The sequence below is a fragment of the Leucopleurus acutus genome (assembly GCF_964270905.1).
Source record: "Leucopleurus acutus genome assembly, chromosome: 5".
NCBI classification, from domain to species: Eukaryota; Metazoa; Chordata; class Mammalia; order Artiodactyla; family Delphinidae; genus Leucopleurus; species Leucopleurus acutus.
In genome coordinates, this window is record NC_139147.1 from 137,286,304 (window position 1) to 137,310,586 (window position 24,283).

At 42.9% G+C, this 24,283-nt stretch overlaps 2 protein-coding genes across 2 annotated transcripts in view; both read left to right on the plus strand.

Annotated features, from left to right (window-relative positions):
- Positions 1–24,283, plus strand: part of KCNH8 (potassium voltage-gated channel subfamily H member 8) — a gene marked incomplete at both ends in the record, with an annotated part of 389,811 nt that overhangs the window by 68,125 nt on the left and 297,403 nt on the right. The window lies entirely within an intron of this gene.
- On the plus strand, positions 12,386–21,974 carry LOC309962544 (farnesyl pyrophosphate synthase-like; the record flags this gene model as incomplete). Its single annotated transcript, XM_082840406.1, is given in 6 exon segments — positions 12,386–12,489; positions 13,676–13,900; positions 16,254–16,353; positions 20,822–21,592; positions 21,596–21,741; positions 21,743–21,974. Coding segments are annotated over 6 exon segments (1,578 nt in total).

Genomic DNA, 24,283 nt, shown 5'->3' on the forward strand with positions numbered 1-24,283 from the left:
CATAAGAGAAGGGAGGGAGGGGCATTCCTGGATGTGGGGAATGTATGAGCAGAGGCACAAAGGTGATAAAATGTATGGTGGAGAATTGTAAGCCAACTGATGCTGCAAATGAAGAGGAAGTCATCGTGGGCAGCAGAAAAGCTGGAGCTGATGGCTGGGATGTGCCCTGTAGGGACTTTCATGGGCTTTCAAGAAGCTTGAGTCTTGAGACATCCTTGAAATGATTTTAAGTTGGGGGGATAATGTCAAGGTCAGTTTTTAATCTAGATCAGGTCTCTCAGCCTCAGCACTATTAACATTTGAGCCAGGGAGTTATTTGTTAGGTGGTAGGGGAGACGTCTTGTGTGTTATAGGATGCTGAGCAACGTCTCTGGTCTATACCCTCTAGATACCTGTAACATTACCCCACTGTGACAACCAAAAATGTCTTCAAATATTGCCAGTGTTCCCTGGGGGCTACAATCACCCTCAGTTTTAGATGAATCACCCAGAGGGTGTGTCACTAAACTCAGGTCCAGTTGCTCTCCACTCAAAAATCAGTACCCGAGAGAGGCAAATGTTGGTAGAAAGGAAAGTTGCTTTTAATCAGAATGCTGGCAATCTGGGGAGATGGTTGATTCAGTATCCCCCAAAAACCATCTCCCAGGATTCTGCTCAGCCATGAAAATTTTGTAAAGAAAAAGGGAAGTAATCTCAGTTACTCACTGAGATTGGGGGTTGGGGTCATCGTCATTCCCCACTGTGTACAGGCTTGTTGATGTCCTGTGATCTTACTTTAGATGCTGTCTTGTTCACGCAGTTTGTTTGTGAGATCACTGAAGGGGAAGCTAGGGAAGAGGTCTGGTCATCTCTTAATTACTCTTCTTCATTTCTATTTTGATGTACGGAAAGAACCAACAGGTTAGACAAGGTATCCTGTGATCAAAAGGTTGGAAAGGTGTGCTTGGGCCAGAGATGAGTAGAGCATGGGGCGCCTTGTTTAAGGTTAGTGACAAGACAAAGGGGCCTCCTGCAGAGGGCTCTTTCCTGCCAAAAACTGCTTACAGGTGAATTTCAGGGGGAAAGACAAGTGATAAAATCAGAACTGAATGTGGAGTTGGAGATTAGAGTGGGAAACCAGACAGATAATGGCAGATAATTTGGGAGACATTTGGATGGAAAACACAGTAAGAAAGAGAAATGGAAGGAGGAGAGTGCTGAGAGAGGTCTTGGGTGTGGTTTTTGAGACGGGGATTAAAGATGCCCGAGTTACATCCAGGCTGATGGGTCTGGCAGACAGATGAATATACAAACCTGAAACTCCATGAAGAAGTTTGGTCTTGCAGGGAGCATTTGAGTGTCAGCTAAAGTGAGGATGGAGGTGTATAGGGATGTAAACAAAGAGGCCAACAATTGAACCTTTGGGAACATAAAGAAATAGAGGAGTAGACAACAGGAGAGAAAACAGTCAAAGACAAGGAATGGTCAAGGGTGAGAGGTGAGCTAGGAAGATGTGGTATCACATCTGCCAAAGAAGCCTTTTAAGAAGAAAGCTGTTTTGTAATGATGCTGTAGAAAGGCATATTCAAATAAGAAGTGAGAAGTATTCCGGGACATTTTAAGTGATCTTTGGCTACAGTATTATATCCAAATACTCATATCTAAGAAAGTAGAGATTATTAATGCTTCTCCCTTAATTACTTTATGGTAATATATTAAAATAATCTGTTGATGTCTATGAAGTATTTTGAGACTCTCAGAAATAGGCATTGCAGGGATGTATTTTTTATGTCCCTTTTCCTACCAATATGCACAAATAGACAGCTGAAATATGCCAGTGGCAAAATAAGTCCAATGTGTAAATGGACTCGTTTAATTCATGAATGACAATTTGTATGCCCTGATATATGCCAAGTTGTGTCTACAAGGCTATGAACAGCTGTCTCATGTACCTAATGGCTTTTCTCATCAAAAATGTAAAAAAGGGGCTTCCCTGGTGGTGCAGTCGTTGAGACTCCGCCTGCCGATGCAGGGGACACGGGTTCGTTCCCCGGTCCGGGAAGATCCCACATGCCACGGAGCAGCTGGGCCCGTGAGCCATGGCCGCTGAGCCTGCGCGTCCGGAGCCTGTGCTCTGCAACGAGAGAGGCCGCAACGGTGAGAGGCCCGCGTACCGCAAAAAAAAAAAGTAAAAAAGTATACATAATACTCATCACCACCATGATGTGTTCTGGATACCAAAGATGGGGGAAGGTTGTCTTGCATGAGATTTTAATGTAATTGATACGGGTGTCAAAATTATTTTTTTCTACAGGTAGCTCAGGATATTCAGTGTACTTAATATCAATTGGCAATTCTACTAAGATTTTTTAAGATAAGAACATAGTTACAGGTGAATTTAATAAAACTCTAGCTTGTACAGCATTTGCCTGTTTTTTTCTGCAAGTTGAGAGAATTAAATGCGAAATGCTACAGATATTAATTTCTCAAGATTCAATTGCAGTTTAAGAAAATTAGTCATTTATTCCTCTTGTCAATGCAGCAAGAAAGGAACAGTGCAGAAGTTGACCAGCTTGAAAAGTTCTACATTACATTTTTACTCATAAGGGAATATTTTATTTTTTGTATTTACTGTCAGAGAGTTCACAGTTAATATTTCAGATGTCATTATTTTTATTCCTATTGTGCATTTTCAGTATAAAATAAAATATTGTGAATATTTTATTAAATAAAAATTTAATTTAAACTTTTTGAACTAAAAAAATTGCTGGGTGCTACCAAAGAATAAATTCACTCTCTCTTTGTAGTTAAATTAACACTCTAACTCTCTCTGGACATGTGTTTTCAAGGACTTGAAAGATTGAAAAAAGTGATGTGTGATTCTCAATCAAGCTGATCTGACTTACATGCTTGTCTGCATTGATACACTATTAAGTACAACAAACCATAAATAAGTAGAAACTGTAATCCTTTTTTTCAGAAGTTTGCAAGAACCACATAGAAATCAATAAGAGAACAATTCAGTGCTGGACACTTTAGAGCTGCACACACATGTAGAAGGTGTTTAAGGGTTGGAGAGATCCGTGGGCTCCAGGAAAGTCAAAGGAGGCTTCGTAGGGAAGGTGGTCTTCTTACTGTTTTACTTGGTGTTGATCCTAGTCGCAAAGAGAAATTTGTTTTTCCCAGTTGGTACTAGAATCTTTTTTTATGAGTGGGAGATGGGAAAAAGGGAATTGAATTTGCCACCTGGAGGAACTTAGGGTTAAAGCAAGGGAACAAGAAACATCAGATCTTCAACCTTTTTGGACCTTAGCGGTGTTTTTCCATACTTATTCAGGAACTAGAACCACAGGTCTGCTTTGGGCAAAGCAATTTTTTTACTCAGTCCTTTGAGACTTGCAATAGTAGGGAAATGGCTCCTTAAAGAAAGGACTTAAACACACACACACACACACACACACATTTATTTCTTTATTTAAAAATAAAATATATGTTCCTTGTACATATATTTATACTTTTACAACTCCTTACCTTAGGTATTTTGTCAATAGCTTTTTCTTTGGAATTTAAGGCAGTATGCCTTTTTACTTAAAAGATTCATTGTGATTGCCATCACAAGCAAACCAATATCTTCCATGTTTCGAAGTTCATTTACAAATGAAAGTAAATCACTAAAATGTGCTTTTTTTCATTTAAGAGGAATAATTTGTATGTCTTGGGCACAATGTCATTATACTTCCTGAGGTCAAGGAAGTATATTCATCTAGAAAGTAAAGCTGACATATTTAAGAAAAGACTTCACCCATTTGAAAACAGAGTGGGTTCCTGCAAACAAAGCTTGCTAACCTTTGGCAGTTTAGAAAGTTATTAAACACTTACCCAGAGATTGGCTATTCCAATGAAAACCATTCAAACCAGTCATGTGGACTGTCTCAAATTCTCCAAGAGGTTGAAATTCCCTTGCAGAAGTAAGCAAACGATTGTGTCTTCATGTCTGCTCTCAGTACAAAAGCAGCTGGATTCCAAACAAAAAGCAGCTTTGCTTAGGGACATGCATTGTCAGTGGTTGCATGAGACCTGAGGGAAGTAAGTGCTGCCTGTTCACTACAAGTGTCAAGGAGAGATGTCACAGATGGAACGACATGCTTGCTAAGGACCCGCAGAACCGCTAGTGGAAAAGCTGCAGGTATCTCATGAGTTGTCACCTGTGTCACTACACTCCTGTTTCTCGCTATTACTACAGCCTGGGCTGAAATGGAGAGAAGGCTTCAGGCTTTGAGCTCTGCTCAGAGCTTTGGGGGGAAGCACTTTCCCCTTGGGGGGAAGCACTGCTTAGGCCAAAGCTAGAGATTTGGCTCAGGGGACCTGCATTCCAGACCTCCCTTTGCCAAAAGTGACTGAGTGATCTGGGACATTTTACATTCCTTTCTGGTCTTCTTTTGTTTTGTCCATACAGTATGGAATTTGAACCAGGCAATCTCTGAGATCTCTTCCTGTTTTAACAAAAGTCCCTTTTAGAATTTGTCTTTTATTTTTCAGAAAACCTCTTACATTCTGTGGGTGAAGAGATTTGCCATCAGCTTTTAAAATGGAAAGAAAGGGGCAAGGAATGGCCTTGGCACCAGGCTCTCAATTATGATTCCTTTCTCCTTCTACTTGCTTTCTTTTCCCATGATCGTATTTTCTCTAAAGTGACATTACCCAAATGCATAAAATGAAATTATATCCTCGCAGACCGTACACCTAGCTCTGTGATGATTCATGTCTTGATTATTACACAGGGCTTAGTAGAAAGTAATGCAATTGTCCTTCCAATTTCATGTAAAGTCTAAGAGGAGAGAGGATTCATTTGAATACTTTACCCTCTTTTGTGTAATACAGTGCTTTCCATATTGCTTTCTTCAAGCTTGTCTTTCTACTCCTGAAATTCCACTGCGGTGGGTTCTGACACGTTGAGAAATGGCTGCTTTAATGTTGCAGCAGGCTGAGTTTCATGTACCTATTGTTAAAAATGTGATAAGAAAAACACATGTCCAAAGAGGAGTGATTCACGTTTCCCAGAGAGTCAAACAAGAGATGCAAATAAAGGACCTTGGCAAGACTCTGGCAGTAGATTCCTTGGACAGCAACGCCTGGATGGGGCCCTCTTCTTGCTGGATCCCCCAAACATGGTGACTTTGTTGTTAGTGCTGACAGCTTCCTCTTTCACAGCCATATGCAACCAAAATCATCTCAGGAAGACGTTTCCCTACTACCCAATATTCAAATATTTTTATTTCAAAAATACCTAGTTAATGTCAGTATTCTTAGTCTTCATCTAGATTATCTCCATTCTCCAATACGGCCATTGTACTTGGTGCTTCCATTGACCACACTTTTCTACATCCTTTGTCCCACGCCTACCATTTTCAAGGTGTGTCGGAGCGAGATACCGTGGGTGGCAAAGACAGATTCTGCATTCACAATGACTTATATTGGGGAGGGTGTAAAAAAACGTATACAGTAATTTAAAAAGCAAGGGCAAATTGCCAGTATAACAGTCATAGAACAGAGGTCATGAGGAAGTGTGTGATGTATTTCCAAATGGGTTTTCTGAACCCCAAGTACTTTGATGTAAAGGCCGAGAGCTTACCTCTGAAAGGGGAAACTCCATGGAGGAGGTGGTGCTCAAGGGAGCAATGAAAGTCATGAAGGATTGTGACAAGCAGAGAAAAGCAGGCTGGTGGGAACCAAGACAGTGGTTCTCAAAGGCTCTGTACCCCTGCTGAGATGCACACTATACAGATGTAACATTAAGTGATATTGAACCACACAGTGAGAAAGTTTTCTCTTCCCAGTTGTCTTTCAGTACTTTTATTTAGGAAAAGAAGGCTTCAGTTTGATGTGAACACATCTTTAACCCCTGTGTCCACACTTGCTAGTTAACCATTCCCTCCCCCCATTCTTTAACACATAGCCAGTAGGGCCCCAGACTTAAAAGACGATGGCAGACAACAGTACCTGTAATTCAATTTAAATGGGTTTCAGATTGCATCTACTTTTTAGTTCTCTTCATCTTATGGAAAGTCATGTTGGATTTCCACTTAAAATCATGATATAAAATATTTTAATCAAATAAATGTATTTAAGGGAGAACTTAGATAAGGAAAAGTAGAGGCAAATAATAGCACAAGTGTTAGGTAGATAGGGCAGAATTTGTTTGGGTGATATATGTATGAATGTAGGAGAACATGAGTTTTAATATAAGTTATACTTGGTTTGGTAAGTAGCTCCACGTGATAACAAGGACAGTCCTGATGGAAAGTAGCCAGAACAAGATGAGAAAGAGAGGTTGCAAGCAGGTCAAGGTCAGGGAATACGGGACTCATGAACTTTATTCATGCTGTATCTTCCTTGGGATTCCAAGACCCCTTTCTTTACCCATATGTTAATAACTAGGGTTTATTAATTCCTTCTCAGATGCCAGTATGGTATTATCTTCCATATAATTATCACATTTTTCATCACAACTACCCTAACAGGAAGGTATTAGCCTGAGTTTAGGAGTGAAGAATCTTACCAATGGCCCACAGCTAGTAGTTAAGAGAGTTGGGTTTGGAACCCAGACCTATCTGATTCCAAGGCTCCTATTACCTTGTGCCTAGAGACCCTATTCATCTCCCAGCCCCAGTGTGAACACTGGCTTTTTCTGTCTAAGTCCACCTTTCCAACACACGGTCGACCTCCTCTGGATTTTCTGCATCCATCACTCTATATTTCTGGGTAGTCATTTTTTTCTCCCCTTCACTAGAAGTGTTTCTCTGGCCATCTACGAACTAGATTGCAAGGACCCAGAAGGCCTGTTCCCATGTCCCAAGGCATCCAGCACTGTACTTTTTTCATGGTCAAGGCTCATATTATTTGAATTGAGCTAAATTTTCTTGCTCTGACATGGCTTATCACAGAAATACAGCTGTATCAACTCAGGGTAAGTGTGAACAGGTGCTCTGGCAAAGATAACTCAGGACCTACCTGGGAAGGCTTTGCTTTGTCAGATTCCAAGAATCTAATTAATTAATTTTGAGCAAATCAGCAACCCTTTGGATTTCTTAAATCACTTTGGATTTTTTTATAGCTGGGTTGTGTAACATCTGAGTTAAATAGCACAAAAAAGGATACCCGGTAATTATAGACTTTTAGATGTCAGGGGAGAATTTTAAAGAATATCTTATCCAGCTCCTTTCTTTTGTCAGTGAGGAAGCTGAAGGCTTAAGCAAGTTTCACAAGTCACTTAAGGCCACAGAGCTTGTTAAGTGTAGGTCTTTAACTAAAGATCTCTCTGGATTCCTAGTCAATTATCTGGCTTTGAGCTTGGAGGTCACTTACCCCTTCTTCCCATCCAGTAGAGGAACCCCTACAGTATCTCTGACTGCTGTCAACTGGGGCTCCTTGTGAGCATGGAACAGGACCCCATTTTCTTTGGAAGCAATCCATTCCATTTAAAATTAAACAGCATCTTTTCCTTCGTTGTACCCAACAGAACCTTTCAATCCTGTCCATTGCTCTAAACAGCAGAGTTTTCTAGGACTCTCTTAAACCTGTCCTCATTTCCATCCACAGGCACTCCTGTGATCCTATCAGTTCCAGGGTTTTAAATCTATAAATTGAGGACTTTCACCTTTGTATCTCTAGACCAACTCTCTCCTCTGAACTCTAGACCCATATACAGCCAATTACTGGATGTCTTCTTTTGGATGTCTAGTAGGTATCCCAGATTTAATACCCAAAACCCAAATCTTGATTGTACCTTCCCACCAAAAATCTCCTCCCACCCCCTAATCTTCATGTCATTAAACCAGACTCTATTTTTTCAGTTGCTTTGGCCAGTAACCTGAAGTCACCCCGGTGTTTCCCATTCTCTTTCATTGTCTATCTAAACCATCAGCTACTCTATTGGCTCTATTTTAAAATAACACAACATTGTTATCAACTATGCTCCAATATAAAATAAAGATTTTTTAAAAAATAAAAAGGAAAGAATCTGAAAAAGAATACACACACACTCACACACACACACACACACACACATATTCAGATATGTATATATATCTGAATCACTTTGCTGTGCACCGGAAACTAATACAACATTGTAAATCAACTATACTTCAATGAAAAAAAAAATGATGTCTTTTGATAAACAGAAGTTTGTTTCTTACCACTGTTAAATATATCAAACTTTTCTTTAAAACAAAAATTAAAAACTAAAAATTTCTTCCAGAATCCAACAAATTCTTACCAACTCCACTGCTCCCATTGTAGTTCAGGTTATCATGCTTCTTGCACAGACGACTACCCCCCGCCCCTCCATGTTTCTCAACAGTCTCTTCTCCCCACAGTGGCTGGAACATAAATCAAAATCCCCTCCATGGGGCTTCCCTGGTGGCGCAGTGGTTGAGAGTCTGCCTGCCGATGCAGGGGACACGGGTTCGTGCCCCGGTCCGGGAAGATCCCACATGCTATGGAGCAGCTGGGCCCGTGAGCCATGGCCGCTGAGTCTGCGCATCCGGAGCCTGTGCTCCGCAACGGGAGAGGCCACAACAGTGAGAGGCCCGCGTTCCGCTAAATAAATAAATAAATAATATGTCTTCAATTAATTATAAAATTAAACCAAACTTTTACACAGAAAATAAAAAACACTCTTCCTTCTGACATGCCCACACTAACTCACATCTCTGACTCCTTTTAGCAGAAAATCTTTTGCTGATCACCCCCTCTCCCATATATTATCCCAATACTCTGATTTATTTGTCTTCACAGCATTTATCACTATCTGACAGACTCTGCATTTACCTGTTTGTTTTTTCATCCTTTGCATATCCCACAAAGGCATGAGCTCAATGAGAGCTGGGATTTTATTTTTGTGGTTTCCTGCAGTGTCCTCAGCCTGCGGCATGGTGTCTGCAAAATGTAGGTGCAACCGATAAATATTTGTTAAATGAATTTCTCCTTTAACTTTGTCATTGAGCCGGGTCTTATACTTGTACCGTGTTGACTCTGGAATCCCTGTGCAGGCATTTGCCTTTATTCCTAGAAATATCATAATTTTAGTGTGGTCCATGGGGCAAAGTTGGCAAAATCTTTTTGAGTCTGGACTTCTGCCATCCTAAGTTAATTTATGATGATTGTTAATATCAGCCACGGTTACTATTTATTGAACACTTGCATAGCCATCACCCTGCCAGGTGTTTTACAATATTATTTCCCTTAATCCTTACAATGGCCCTATGGGAAATGCTACTATTGTCCTCATTTTGCTCATGAGGAAATCGAAGCCTGGAGAGTTAAGTGACTTGCTCACACAGCCAGGGAATGGCAGAGCAGAGCCACACTTCAAGGCCACATGTCCCGGATTCAGATACACTATCGTAATGAAGAGCAATGGCCTCCGGAAGCAGACAGATCTGGGTTCGCATTTACTCACGTAGCTGTGTGATGTCGACTGAGTCCTTTTTCTCCCTTGACATTCCCCGTCGTCCCATAAATGAGAGTAACAGTAATACCAACTTCATAGGGTTGTTACGATGATTCGATGACTCTGGTCCCATGCTTAGTACAGTCCTGGCACAGAGTTAAAGCTCATTAAGTGTTGTCATCATGGCAGTATCATTAATAGGACTAAAAAAAATTAACGAATAATGATTTTGCTTCTATTGGGCAACACATGTCCTCTTAATGTTCTTTTTATCCCACATCTATCTATATAACTTCTCCCTTCCATCTATGCATCTGTAAATCTGATAATGGGATCTTCCTATAAACTACTGATTAAAAGTGGTGAAGGGTGTACAGGTGAGGATAAACCTCTAGACAGCCAGGGATGCCCTCTAGAAACCGTGTGAGCTTTGTTTTGACAGCAAGAAGATACTGGTTAGTATGGCACCTTCCAGGAGCATGACTTAGTTTCACCAGTCTGTTCTGTTCATCTGCTAAAAGGCGAGCACAGCTTTACTTTCCTTCCCAGGGGATCCTACCGGGACTAAATGACTCGGTAGGAAATCCAAGAAGAATCTCATATCTCCTGCTTTGGGCAGACTGGTCTCTAGTTAGCCCTCTTCTTAGCAGTGCTGGAGGTAGCCTGGATGCTTGGCACTTTTAAAACCAGTGGGGAGGAGGAACCCACCGTTTCTTTGCATGGTTTGTCATCACACAGTAATGACAATATGAATGGCAATTGATAGCCTTCGTTGAGTACTTACCCTGTGTCATGCACTGGAAAAAAAATCTTTTATCTGCACAGCAATATACTAGATGTTACTCCTATTTTCTAGAGGAGAAAACTGTGCAGAGTGGGTTTTGGTTGGTGCCCCATCCAGATCCCCTTTACTTTGCTAGGTCAGTCATCGATTTGCTGCCTCATGGCTCTGAGCGAGCTGTTTGACACGTGCTCCGTGATAACGGACTTCCAGTAGAGGCGCCAGGGGGCTCTGCGGGAGGAAGATGCTCTCCTGCCCGTGCAGAGTGGTCCTGGAGGAGGGAGGTTTGAGTGCCAGGGCGGCTGCTGAAGCCTGCCCGCCACGCATCAAGCCCCAGACACGGTCGCTGTGCAAACCTGCAACCTTAGTCTCACCGTAACAGTCCCACAGCTGTCTTCACCCTGAAACCAGAGCCCCTACGTGACTCCCCTCCTCCCGCCAGCCCCCAGATTTCCCGCATCTGCACCCACAGCATCAGTTGCTCATCTGGCCCCGCTTGCACCTCACACTCCCGAGAGTGGAGGCCCCTTGCTTGCACGGCGGCCCAGCCCCTGTCCATCGCGGCCAAACCAGCATCCTTCTGTGCTCTCTGGTGAACTGAACCCCACTGTCTTCAAGTTTATCTTCCTTAGATTATCTGCCTCAACTCCAGGGTACTACACAGGTACTCTTTCATCACAGTTAGTAATTATCTATATTGCACTTTATATCCTGTATGATTTCCATATCCGGCTTGGATCCAGACTGCTGTCGGCCCATCCCACGGCTGCGCCAAGCATTGGCTGCTGAACTGACAGAGGCTCCCTCCTCAAATAATTGCCCTCAGCGACGGGAGCTGCCTTGCCCAGGAGGTTAGCACCCTCCCTAATCCTCCCCTCCACCTGTGAGCCAGAGGCAGTGACTAACCCACGAAAGCCAGCTCCTGTGACCTCAGGCAAGGACAACTCTACAGTACGGTTCACCCTCCAGAGGCTTCTGTGGATCAGGTTGAGGAGAAGCTTCACCAGAAACCTGGTTCTTTCTTAGCTGTCTCTCCCATTCTCAGTCCTCCTCTTCCTCTCATTCTCTTATAGGCTTTACTTGAGAGTCAGCCCTCAATAAATTAGATATGTCCTAATCCTTGTCTCAGGCTCTGCATTGAGGCACCTGGCCTCAAATATGTACCCAGGCCACAGAGCTAGAAGATAATGAAGCTGGTGATTGTACTAGGTCTACCTGACTCCAAATCCTATGTCTTTTTTTTTTTAATTGAAGTATAGTTGATTCACCGTGTTGTGTTAGTTTAAGGTGTACAGCAAAATGATTCAGTTTTTTCAGATTCTTTTCCACTGTAGGTTATTACAAAATACTGAGTATAGTTCCCTGTGCTATACAGTAGGACCTTGTTGTTTATCTGTTTTATATATAGTAGTGTGCATCTGCTTAACCTCAAACTCCTAACTTATCCCTCCCCCAGCCTTTCCCTTTTGGTAACCATAAGTTTGTTTTCTATGTGTGTGAGTCCATTTCTGTTTTGTAAATAAGTTCATTTGTATCATTTTAAAAGATTCCACATGTAAGTGATATCATATGGTATTTGTCTTTCGCTGTCTGACCTACGTCATTTAGTATGATCATCTCGAGGTCCATGAATCCTGTCCTCTTCGCCACCACTTTCTTATGGTTGAGGGAATCTCTCGCTTCCAGCATGTTCTCCGTAACATAATGTGTCTTCTATGCTGAGCATTTTGGTCTTGACAATGGCCTGTCATTGGTCCAGGGTGAAGTTTGTGATTACTGGCTCAACATCCAAGGCCTGTGCCCACTGTCACTGGAGGCCCACACGCCCATGATCTGTTCTGTGGAGGCTCACACACCCTTTGCCGTTACCACCTCCTGCCATATCTCTTCCTCCTTTCTCTTCCCCAGTGTGGGCCAGCATCCAGGTTGGAGCTCTACCACCCCAGTTCCCTGAAGTGAGTCTGCTTGTTTAGCTAAATCGCTCTCCTCTTCTCCAGGCATGTTTATTTGGGGTAGGCTAGTTCTCCACGCCCTGGGAATTGTGCACTGGCATTCACTGAGGTTCAGAAACTAAGTTGACAACTTGACACTTGCATGCCTTTTAGGGAAATCATGGTTATTACTGGGGGCCGTAGCAGCAGGTTTATTTATAACTCCTGGCACTGCACACTGGCATGAAGTGGGATGCTAGCGGAAGGCAGTTGGAAGGCTACAGGGACCCAGGAGAACTAGAAGGACCTGGATTTCCAGGTAAGGTTGTATATGTCAGTCTTGAAAGGTAATTAGGCCCACACGGTGTGAAAGCAGCTTGTTTCAGCCCATTTCGTTTTCAGGTACTCTAATGCAGAGTGAAAGATTGAGCAGACAATTCAACACGTCTTGGATTTAATTGTCTCTTTTCCATGATCCCACCATGTATTGTGGTTTTGTGGTTTGTGGTTTGACTACCAAATACCGATCCCATCGGGGGTTTTTCAGCCTAGTCAATGCTCCCTGGTTGACCCCAAGTGACTCCTGTTTTTCCATTTGGTAACAATTACTTGACAGTTACACAACTTCTTCTCTCCCTGCCTCAAAAAACAAACTAATAAATAAGGGATGGGCGTTCTTATTGGTAGCTCTCCTTTCTTCAGAGAGGCTGTGTATCCCCCTTCAGAAGGTGGTTCCACGCCAGCTTTGCCGCCTTTCCTTTGTGGCTGGATGGAGTACAGCTGTCGCGAATTCAGTCACATTTTTAGTTGTCCCACCGTTAGATGAAATTATGAGCCATCGCTAGCGAGTGTCAGCAACTGCAAATAGCAATGCCGCCTTTGAAGGCAGCAGAATCCAACTGGGAATTGAGAAAATAATAGAAATTTAGAATAATGGGCATGCTTGGAATGAACCATTTTTGGGTTCAGAAACCTAGTTCCCCTGGTAATTTGAATGAGCAGTTTTGCTAATAAAATTTGTCCGTGTTGAATGAACCTGCTGGATCTACCCATCATTCACAGAACAACTTGAATTATCACTTTCCCATCAAATTTTGCCCCTTCCTTTAGCTGGCTGGCTCTTTGAGCCAGTTTTCTCCATTGTAGGCAGGGAATGAGGGAGAAAAAAATAGAGATGGTAGCACCAGCTGAGGCGCGCTGGCCTCCGTCTACATGGGTGATGAAGCTTGTTTACTTTATGCAGGTAACTTTGGATGAAATTCAAGTGGTGCTGCATTGAGTTGAAAGGGCAGATATTCGTAATAGAAATTCCCAATGATGGTCAATATTTACCAGCAGTCTTGATGAATTTTGCAGATCCATGATCCCCGCCCCTCTCACCACAGGGGGTTTTTAACTTCAGGAAAATGAGTAATTGTCACTGACAGCCTCAAAATTTTTAACAATCATCATAATTCCCCAGACCAGTAAAGTGTGTTAGTTTACCTGCCACCTTCATGGACGTGCCCTTTTGTAAAACCTCTTTTTCCCTAGTGGAATAGAAATGCTTGTCCGTCCAGGAAGCACAAAGCCCCAGATACGAGAGGAACCCCTTTTGTGTTCTCTGCAGTTTCCCCAGCAGTCAGAGTGCTGTTCTCAAGGAAACCATTATCTCAGCAGGATTGATTTTTCCGCTGGGCCCCGGGGATGGCAGCAGCGGGCAGCAGGCCGGGTGTGGGGAGCCCGGGAAGGGGCGGAAGAACCAGAGTTGCAGGGCAGGTTGAGCAGAGGCTGAAGGAAAGCAGTGTGGTAAAGAGCTCCAGCTCTGCTTTTCCACCACACATAGCTGTGTGAGGGTAGAGAAGACACTTAACATCTCTGAGGTCGTATCTTCAGGTTTAAATAGAGAGTGACAGCAGGCCACACCTCCTGAGGTTGCCGTGAGGACTGGATGAGGGATTCCTGTGGTCCCAGCACTGTCCGTCGCCTGAAAAGGCTAATCATTTGGCTTGTGTACACTTATCATCACTGCTAATTCATGTTGGGGGAAATCATCTGCTTTTGTTGAAAAGTGTTCTATTTCAGTTTATTTAGCTAATGTGGCTTGAGAAATTTCACCTTCCGTTTCTACAGTTTATAAAAATCTGTCAAGTCCAAACTTTTTTTTTTTTAAAGACACCAATTATACTTGAACATTTGTTACTTTTTTTTTTAAATTTATTTATTTTTGGCTCTATTGGGTCTTCATTTCTGTGCGAGGACTTTCTCTAGTTGTGGCAAGCGTGGGCCACTCTTCATCGCGGTGCGCGGGCCTCTCACTATCACGGCCTCTCTTGTTGAGGAGCACAGGCTCCAGATGCGCAGGCTCAGCAGTTGTGACTCATGGGCCTAGTTGCTCCGCGGCATGTGGGATCCTCCCAGACCAGGGCTCGAACCCGTGTCCCCTGCATTAGCAGGCAGATTCTCAACCACTGAGCCACCAGGGAAGCCCCTGTCAAGTCCAACCTTTTGAAGTAGGTGAGGATTTTGTGAGCAGGTGAGCGCACATGCATAGTCAGGAGTCGTGATTGATGCACACATTGTTTTCTCGAGGCAAATATTTTAAAACCTTGAAAAGTTTCTCTTCACTATATGAAGACTTTTCTTTTCTAGCCCTTTTTATTTTTTGGTTTGTTCATCAGAATCTTCTTCCGGGAAAAATACATACTTGTTTGTTTATGGATTTAACAGATTCCTATATAATTTTTACTGAGTGCCAGGCATGTTCTAGGTTCAGGACAACTATTGACTTGGTGAATCCTTATTACAATACTCTGAAGTCGGTTCTGTTATCATCCCTGTTTTACGGTTACGTACATCGAAGCCCAAGGCCATTCAAGTTCAAGCAAGTTCGAGATCCTTAGGTAGTGAGCTGCCCAGCTAGGATTCTAACCCAGGCTGACTGGCTTCAGCGTCAGTGCTTGCAGGGAGCAGGCTGGGCCAGTCTGGTCTATTAGGGCTATGGGGACTTTTGAATGACAGGAGCTGGGAGTATTGAAGTTGTTCTGTGTGTCTGTCAGGATGGGATTTCTGGGTTGACATTCAGTCACCTTATGCATTCAGCTTAGGGCTGTGGCTTTCACCAGCAATCTCCCCGTTGCATGAGGCCGTACAGATGGGGAGTTAGGGAAGCAGAGTTGCTGCAAAGTGAGGTTAAGCACTCTGTTTTAAGAATCTGTGCCATGTGTATTAGGAGCCACTGGAGTTGAGTGAATTAGCTGTTTTCTGAATGAATCTCCAAACTAGATTCTGAGACCCTTGGCGTTTCTGATTCACCTTCAAGAGCCCTGTTTAGTGATTCATAATAGTTTTACTCAGCACAAATAGAAGACCTGCACACCAAAACCAGGATTTTACCATTATCTTCTTTTTTTACTTCTGATAAATAAATGTCAAATTTAGGGGAAAAAAGTCAAATTCCATGAACCATGGGGAAGCCCATGGACTTAAAAGGTTTTTTTAGGCTTCACTGGCTTGCGTATGCCTCGGAGGAAGTTGATAGACTTGTTTGTCCTCCTTCTTCAGTGACTGTCCCCGATCCACCCGCAGTGAGCTGCGTGTGCCATACCATCTGACTATGCTTTTAGATAGAAAAGCACCACGGGCTTTCCCCGCTGCACATTCTCCTGGGTTTCTTTTTACGTCACTGGTGGCTCCTCAGCATCTCTCTTCTGAGACTTCATAAAACTGCAGTGCTCTGGAACTCAGCCTTTGGGCAGATTATTTCACTCCTCTGCTCAAGATGCTATGATGACCTCACCTCCAGTGTCCTTGCATGAAGACCTTTTATCATCTGCCCCTTTACTCTCGCTTTGGCCTAATTGCCTATTACTTTGCTAGAGCTTCCAGAGCCCAGTACCACAAGCTGAGTGGCTTAAACCACAGGCATGTATTGTGTCACAGTTTTGGAGGCTAGAAGTCTGAGATCAAGGTGTCAGCAGGACTGTGTTCCCTTTGAAGTCATCAGGGAAGGATCTGTTCCAGTCCTGTCTCCTAGACTCTACTGGGACCTTGACATGTGCCACATCACGCCAGTCTTCACCTGGCAGCCTCACTGTGTGCATGTCTGTCCAAATTTCTCCTTTTTTATAAGGACACCAGTCCTAGTGGGCAAGGGGCCCATCGTACTCCAGTATGACCTCATCTTAATTAGCTACATCTGCAGTGGCTCTGGTTCCCAGAAAGGCCACACTGTAAAGTACTGGGAGTTACGACTTCAGCATATGCATTTTGGTGAGACACAATTCAAGCCACAGAACTACTGTGCTCTCCCTTGCCCCCCTGTGAGGCGTCACGCTGCCCTTGTTGCTGTCCTGTGAATATTCAGGTGTGTCTCTGCCCTAAGGCCTTCGCATTGTCTGTTCCCTCTGCCTGGAACATCCTTGCACCCCAACTGCCCACAGGGCTCATGAACGGCCCCCTTCTCAAGGCTGTCTTCAAATATACTTTTCTCAGTAATGCCTCCCTCCCCTGATCATACCCTTTAAAATCATATCATCTCCCCTCTTCCCCACCCTGCCCCCCAATCTCCCTGATCTATTGTTTTTCTGCAGTACTCACCACCTTCTAACATACTTGGTAATTTGCTTATTTACTAGTTCTGTTGTTTGTCCTCCCCCAACGCTGACACTGGAATGTAAGCCCAACGAGGGGCACTTGGTCTGTTTCCTCCTCTGATTTATTCCATACACCTAGAACAGCAGTACTTGGAGCATAACAGCAGCTGGAAAAAATGTGTGTAGCTTTCTCAGTTTTCTCTATCAGTTGGTTTAGTCATAGAGGTGCATGCCTTTCATACATTGGAGTAAGGCAGGTGGGAGGAGGACATAACATGTCTTAAACCATTTTCTTGAACACCACGACATAGCTTTCCTGTAGTGCCCTACACCTGGGACCTTCAGCCAGATGTCACGTTTATGATGATTGCAATTCCTGGGGGCAGCAGGGCGCGGGTGGAGGGACCTTGCCGTCCCTCCCTTCCTGGAGCTCAGAGCATTTTCCACATAAAAGATGAAACCGGATCCCTTCTGCTGAGACACTGAGAGGCCTCATTTGACTTGTCTCCACTGTCATTTAGCTATTGGAGGAGCCATCACTGAGGCTCGTGGAAGAAACCGATGGTCAGCCTGAGAACTCAGGCGTCCTGACTTGCTGTGATTTTCCTTCTAGCATAACAAGGTAGAAAGCTCCAAAAGTGACCACAAAGTGCTCTGGGAGCTGGCTTCACTAGAGTGGATGAGGTTTCAAAGGCCCACAGATGTCACATCCAGTTTTCTTAATAATCAAGACCTCTCTCTCATGGGCCTCTGGTAGCCCGTGTCAGGAGCGATTCCCAGCAGGACCACGGAGCTAGGCAACTCCCCGTGCATTTCTTGGTCTTAAAATGCATCATTTTAAATTAAAATTTTCTCTTTGTTCTCATCCTTTGCCCTCATAAATATTGTGTATTTTTATGAGCCTCTGTCCTCATAGAATGTGGAGTTTAATGAGGGCAAGGGTGTCTTACACATTGCTGGTTTGTTTTCATTGTGGTACCAGCATACATACTGGCACATACAGGATGCCCGAGAGCTGTTTCTTAAGCCCCAGCTGAAGTCCAGCCTCCGAGCTGCATCACCACCCAGCTTCCTGGCTTAGCACGGTGGGCAGGGACCATGCCTGGACCATTTTGGTTTAGTTTCTTCCTGGAACTCATGAATGGCCTTCAAAAGTAAAGGCTGACGTATCACATTAAGCAGTGCTTTAGCCAGGAGGAAGATTGGTGGTTTGTAGGAAAGCATGGAAGGGTGTTTCTGACATCACGAGGCCCAGGAGGTGAACTGTCTCAACAAGGTACCCAAAATGGATGAGACTTCAAAGGGAAGGCCTGGCTACACAGAGGCCATTGATTTTTTTCAGCCACACTCATTCCTGTCTGGCAACATTATCCACGAACAGCAGGGCTATCAGGAAGTTGACATTGACAGAGGCCACACACCAGATCCCTCAGTCCACAGGTGGTAAACCCTGTCATTTGTTTCCTGCACAATGTCTCCTCTGCACCTCTGTCCTGTTGGTGCCGCCCCCATGAATCCATCTGAAAGGAAGTAGTGCCTCTTTTTTTTTTTTAATAAATTTATTTATTTTATTTATTTATATTTGGCTGTGTTGGGTCTTTGCTGCTGCGCACGGGCTTTCTCTAGTTTCTCTCTCTGGGGAGGAGAAAGGAGGATTGAAACAGACTGAGGCAGCCAAGTGTCCGTGAAAAGTATCACAAAGGGTATGTCAGCCATTGTTATTATTCTGGATTTTATGACGTTTGTGTTTGTCAACTTTTTACAGTTTGTCATTTTTGTGATTATTCTCAGCCTAAATGAATCTTCATCTTTACTCCTAATGTATTTATATTTTTTCTTACAAAATTCCTCTTGGTTTTAAAAAGCTTTAGGACTTCCAAAACCTGGATCATCCCTCCCTCCGTCTTCTCAATTCCCTTTGTTACATCTTGAAAAGTCTTCTGGGGTCTAATGCATAAAATTCTCAAATAAAGTTTAATCTCATTTTTCAGCTAATATTAGTAATGTCTACATGGACTGCAACTTCTAAAAAATATGTAGATATTAAATAATTAGTACTTACCAAGTCTCTAAGTATTATAAGAAAAAATAACACTAGCATCCCGTTATTATAGGACAGATGTAGCCAGGCAACTTGAGTAGATCTTCATAGCCTCAATGCTTCAATGAATTCCTCAGAGTTCTTATCTATCTGCCTTCCAAATGGGGCTATGTTCATCTACACAGAAAATTACATTTCTACATGAGAAAATGGTTTTTTCTAATTATTTTCAGATATGAGAGAATTGCTAAATGCCATTTTTGCAGAATGCCTTTATTCTATAATAATAGATGCTTAAATTAAAAAAGTGTTTTACATAGCCAAAATATATTCTAGTTTCCTGGGAAAAAAGATGATGGTGAAATGTTTCATTACTTCCACTTGAACTAGAATTGACTAATTAGAATTAGTGCATGTGTGTTTGTGTATGGAGGGTAATTTTTTTGGCATTTCCAATCATCAACATAACTGCAGTGAAGGTTTCAGAGAACATCCGTAATGCCTTGTAAAAACGCCTATGATGTGACAAATAATACCAGCTCTCGCTTTAAATAAACTGCATTCCAAGGAAAATAGATGTACTAAGCTTTGGTAACAGTAAGTGGATCAGAAGAACTTTCCAGCTCAAGTATAAGATAGTTGTAGAGCCTTTGAAACCTCTGCTTTGACCACAGATAAACCTGCAGTGAGATGACTACCATCCAATTTGTTCCAGCTCACTTTTTAGGATGAAACCCATCTGGGAAATGAAAAAAGACCTGTATTTGCTGTCCTGAGATTTCCCAAGTGACTCCCCATGCAAGTTTCGACCTGGACCAAATCCCTGAACTTCTTTGGGTCTCAGTTTCCTCATTTTATGATACAAAGGTTTGGGGCCACATCTCCAATTCTGTTTCCGGTTCTGGCACAAATATTCCACGGTCTTTATCTGCATCTTAAATGGGTCAGATCCATAAGGGAGAAGAAGAGTTATTAGCACTCTGTGTTTCATAGATGTTGGGGGAGATGAAGACACCCCTGGAGCCCTCAAGATTCCACTGAATAATTGCTTGACACTCGGGTGAGAGTTAACGAAGGGGATATTCCAAACATAGGACATTAAAAACCGTCATCCATTATTCAGCAATTCTGTGCTAAGATTAAATTGAAGTAAGTCTATGAAGTAAGTCTATGAAGTAAGCGTACTGCACACTGTTTTTTACTAACACAGTCAGATTTTCCCTGACATTGAATAGCCTCGGATGAAATAGTTGCCTTATGTTTGGGGCCACAATAGACTTTTTTTAAAAGCTTACCTTACTTTTTACATATACATGTATCTATTCTTTTTCAAGTTCTTTTCCCATTTAGGTTATTACAGAATATTGAGCAGAGTTCCCTGTGCTGTATAGTAGGTCCTTGTCAGTTATCCATTTTAAATATAGCAGTGTGTACATGTCAGTGCCAAACTCCCAATCTGTCCCTCCCCCCAGCCCTTCCAAACGCTTATCTTGACACCCTTCCAACTGAATGGTCAAGTTACCTTCTTCCTCTCTTTTAAATTGTTTGCTTATTTATTTACTTTCTCTACATTCACGCTGAGTTTGTACATTTTGTAAGTTAAATGTGCTTCTTTGGGATTGGATGCCATTGTATTATTTTTCATTCGAGGTCTCAAAGTTGACTGCTAAGAGCAAACGTGTGTGTCAGCCGTTCAGTACTAACTCACATTGCTATGGTGAACCACTTTATAACTGGTCGTCTGTGCCTCCTACTCTTACTTGACGATTTAGGACTGTGAAACCTCAAACTTCTAGCCCAGTTCCTCGAAGGCTCACCATTTACTTGCCATTTTCTTCTATTTGTTTGGGAAATTTAAAAAAAAAAAAAGTCTGCCTTTTTAAAGGTTGTACTGCTATATCACTTTCTAGTTTCATATCAAATATTTTAATCTTTAATATCTTTCTGAGCTAAAAAGATATGCAGAGTTAGGGATGGGGAAATGTAAAGGAAGTTCTCTGAAATCACATACATCATATTTGGTGATGTACAGAGGGCGTAACAAAGGCAGATTAAGACCTACAGTGGCAGTCAGCAACTGGCATCTGGGAACAGAGTATTTACTCCTCCCTCACAATAGATGGAGACCAGAAATTGGACGTCTACGCAGAAAGGCAGGATTTCATCCAGCACTTATCCCAGATTGTCAAGGTGCTGACTGAGGAGGACACTGGGCACCCAGAGACAGGAGATGCTATTGCCCGACTCAAGGAGGTCCTGGAGTACTGTGCCATCCGAGGCAAGTACCTGCGGGGTTTGACGGTGCTGGTAGCATTCTGGGAGCTGTCGGAGCCCAGGAAGCAAGATGCTGACTGTCTCCGGTGGGCCATGACTGAGGGCTGGTGCGTGGAACTGCTCCAAGCCTTCCTCTTGGTGTCAGACAACCTCATGGATGCATTCTTCACCCGAGGGGGGCAGATCTGCTGGTATCAGAAGCCAGGCATAGGTTTGGCTGCCATTCACGATGCTTTCCTCTTGGAAGCATGTATCTACCGCCTGCTGAAGCTCTGCTGCTGGGAGCAGCCCTATTACCTGAACCTGATCGAGCTCTTCCTACAGAGTCCTTATCAGACTGAGATTGGACAGACCCTGGACCTCATCACAGCCCCCCAGGACAGTGTGGATCTTGGCAGATTCACTGAAAAGAGGTACAGATCTATTGTCAAATACAAGACAGCTTTCTACTCCTTCTGTCTTCCTATAGCTGCTGCCATGTATGTGGTGGGCATTGACGGGAAGAAGGAGCATACCGATGCCAAGAAGATCCTGCTGGAGATGAGAGAGTTCTTTCGGGTTTAGGATGATAACCTCGATCTCTTTGGGGACCCCAGTGTGATGGGCAAGATCGGCACTGACATCCAGGACAGCAAGTGCAGCTGGCTGGTGGTTCAGTGTTTGCCACGGGCCTCTCCGGACCAGTGCCAGATCCTGCAGGAGAACTTTGGAGGCCGAGAAGGTGGCCCGGGTGAAGGCGCCAGACGAGGAGATGAATCTGCTGGCTGTGTTTACGCAGCACAAGGAGGACCGTTACAGCTACCTTATGGGTCTCACGGAGCAGTATGCTGTGCCCCTGTCCCCAGCCACCATCCTGGGGCCAGCACACGAGATCTACAAGCAGAAAAAGTCACCTAGAGACTCGGGGGGGGGGAGGGGCGGCTCTCCAAAAATTATTGTCTAACCTGTGAAACGAAAGGAAGACCTACAGTGATACATCTTCTATTGATGTGTGTTTCTCTGTAGGAGAATGTGTAACAGTCTTAAAAGACAGCCAAGATTTCTGTTAAGACTAATAGGCATGGAGTGGGTATTCTCTTGGTAATTTCAAAGTAAAGCTTTTTTACGTGGGAAATAGAGTAGTCTAACTCAAACAGGAGACCAATTTTTCTTCGACATTGAATAAAGGCAAATTCTGACACATTTCAATGGTGAGTACATTTATATGTTCCACCTTAGAAAATACTTAACCTTATTCCAGCCATTAGGTGTTTTAATCACTTGACAACGTAATTCATTAAAAGTTGCTCTGCAGTCTGTGGATAATTAGTCTGGTAACATTTATTTTGTTTACCTGAACCTTTCTTGCTTTGAAAATTGTGAATCCTGGCTAGTCTGTGTTTAAAGATAAATAAACCATTTATAATGATCTGAAATGTCATTTAATTCTCACTCCTTTTCAAAGGCATTCATTCCAACAAGGGTGAGAGGAACTGAGTTTTCTTAAGGCTCACTTGGTTTTGATTTTTAACAAAATATATCATTGATTAAAGTAAAACCAGACCTTTTGTTGTTTTACCGAGACCAGAATCACCACTCACTCTCAAGGATATATTTTGGGCAAAGTGTTGCTGGTTACTGCACAAACCCTGCATAAGGCCCAGCCTCTGACCTCGAGGGGCTTATGGCTTATAGTGATGACAGATATATAGAACTGTAACCCAGAGGTGGCTCTGGAAAATGATAGAATGGAGTCAAAGACAGTTCAGCTGAAGTCGAGGGAAGAAAAACAGAAGAGTGAGAGAAAAAGAGGATCCGAATGGGATATTGATGTGGTTTCAGGAATAGACCAAGATAAGGATGGAGACAAAGGCTGTAGTCAGAATATGGAGAATTTAATGCTAACCTAAGTGTTTGGACTTTATTCTTAACTCTTGAAATCAAATGCTAGTGTGAAAGAAGATTTGAGGAGATAAAAGAGAGTTACAGAATGTTAGAGCAGGGGCCCATAAAAATCCAATCCATTGTTTTACAGATAAGGAAACTGAGGCACAGAGAGGTTAAGTGACTTACCAGAGGTCCCATAGTATATCAGTAGCATAGTGGGGCCGTAGACTTGTCTGCTGGCTCCCAGCCTAGACGTCCTTTTATCCCATCACGCTATAGTAGGCTATTCAAGGGCAAAGTCTTCATAGGTACTACTTCTTGAGCATGTAGTAGATTGGCCTAGTTGTCATTGTTTTTGACATCTGTTTTCCTCCTAAGGGCTTCTAAGAATGATAGCTTTCTCCCTGATTCCTGAATGTGGTGTGTATATTCACTATATGTAATAACTTGCCCTTCATGTGTAAGATTCTGCTTCCAAAATCATTGGCTTGCTGCGTGGCTTTTGGAAAGTGGGGTGTTTTATTGACGTGGACTTGCAAGTTCCTTGTAATCATTATCCTCTAGAATAGGCATTCCCATCTAGTCTGGAAGTCCTTTTGTTTCTTGGGCTCCCGCATTCATAGGTGACAGATTCAGACAATATTTATGTCCATGACATGGAACTAAAGTTAGCACAAAATTGTATGTCTACGTTTAAGATACTTATGTTATCTTCTCCCATAAAATATTCGTGCTGTTGTCGTAGGTTGGGTGTATGTACACGCCAGTGATTTAAAGTGAGGCGTATTGTTTGTATATTCACGGGTGTTTATTATGAATTCAGTGCCTATGAAAAGTGATACTTTGAGTAAACCACATTGTCAGGAATGGCAAATATATACTTTGAAATAACCCTTTCGATTTGAAATTCTTCTTGAAAAGCTTCCTCCAGTCTCAGATATTCCAATAGTGTAAATACTAAATACTATCTTGTAAAGGCATAACTTGAAAATTTCTTACAGCCTTCATATTGGGCATACGGATTATACTGAGCAGTACTTCAACAATCAGCAGTGTTGGCTGGATGGCTTTGGGAAAGGCAGCACCTACTGTATTTATTTCATAAAATGTCTGCATATATTTGGTATAATTATGTATTTGTGTGTGTGTGTAAATGTGCATGTGTGTGTTTTGATCAGTAGTAGTTGGAATACCCAGACACTTTTTGCCTCAACTGTTACAAGGGTGTGCTTGGTATTTTGTGGAGACCAAGACCCTCAAAAGAAGATATAGTTTGTATAATCCTTGTCTTGATAAGGCCTTGGCACCAAGAAACCGAGTTACGTTGGGAGGCATCATGCTTTATTTAGCATTAAGGTTTCTGCTCCAACATCTCACACACACACA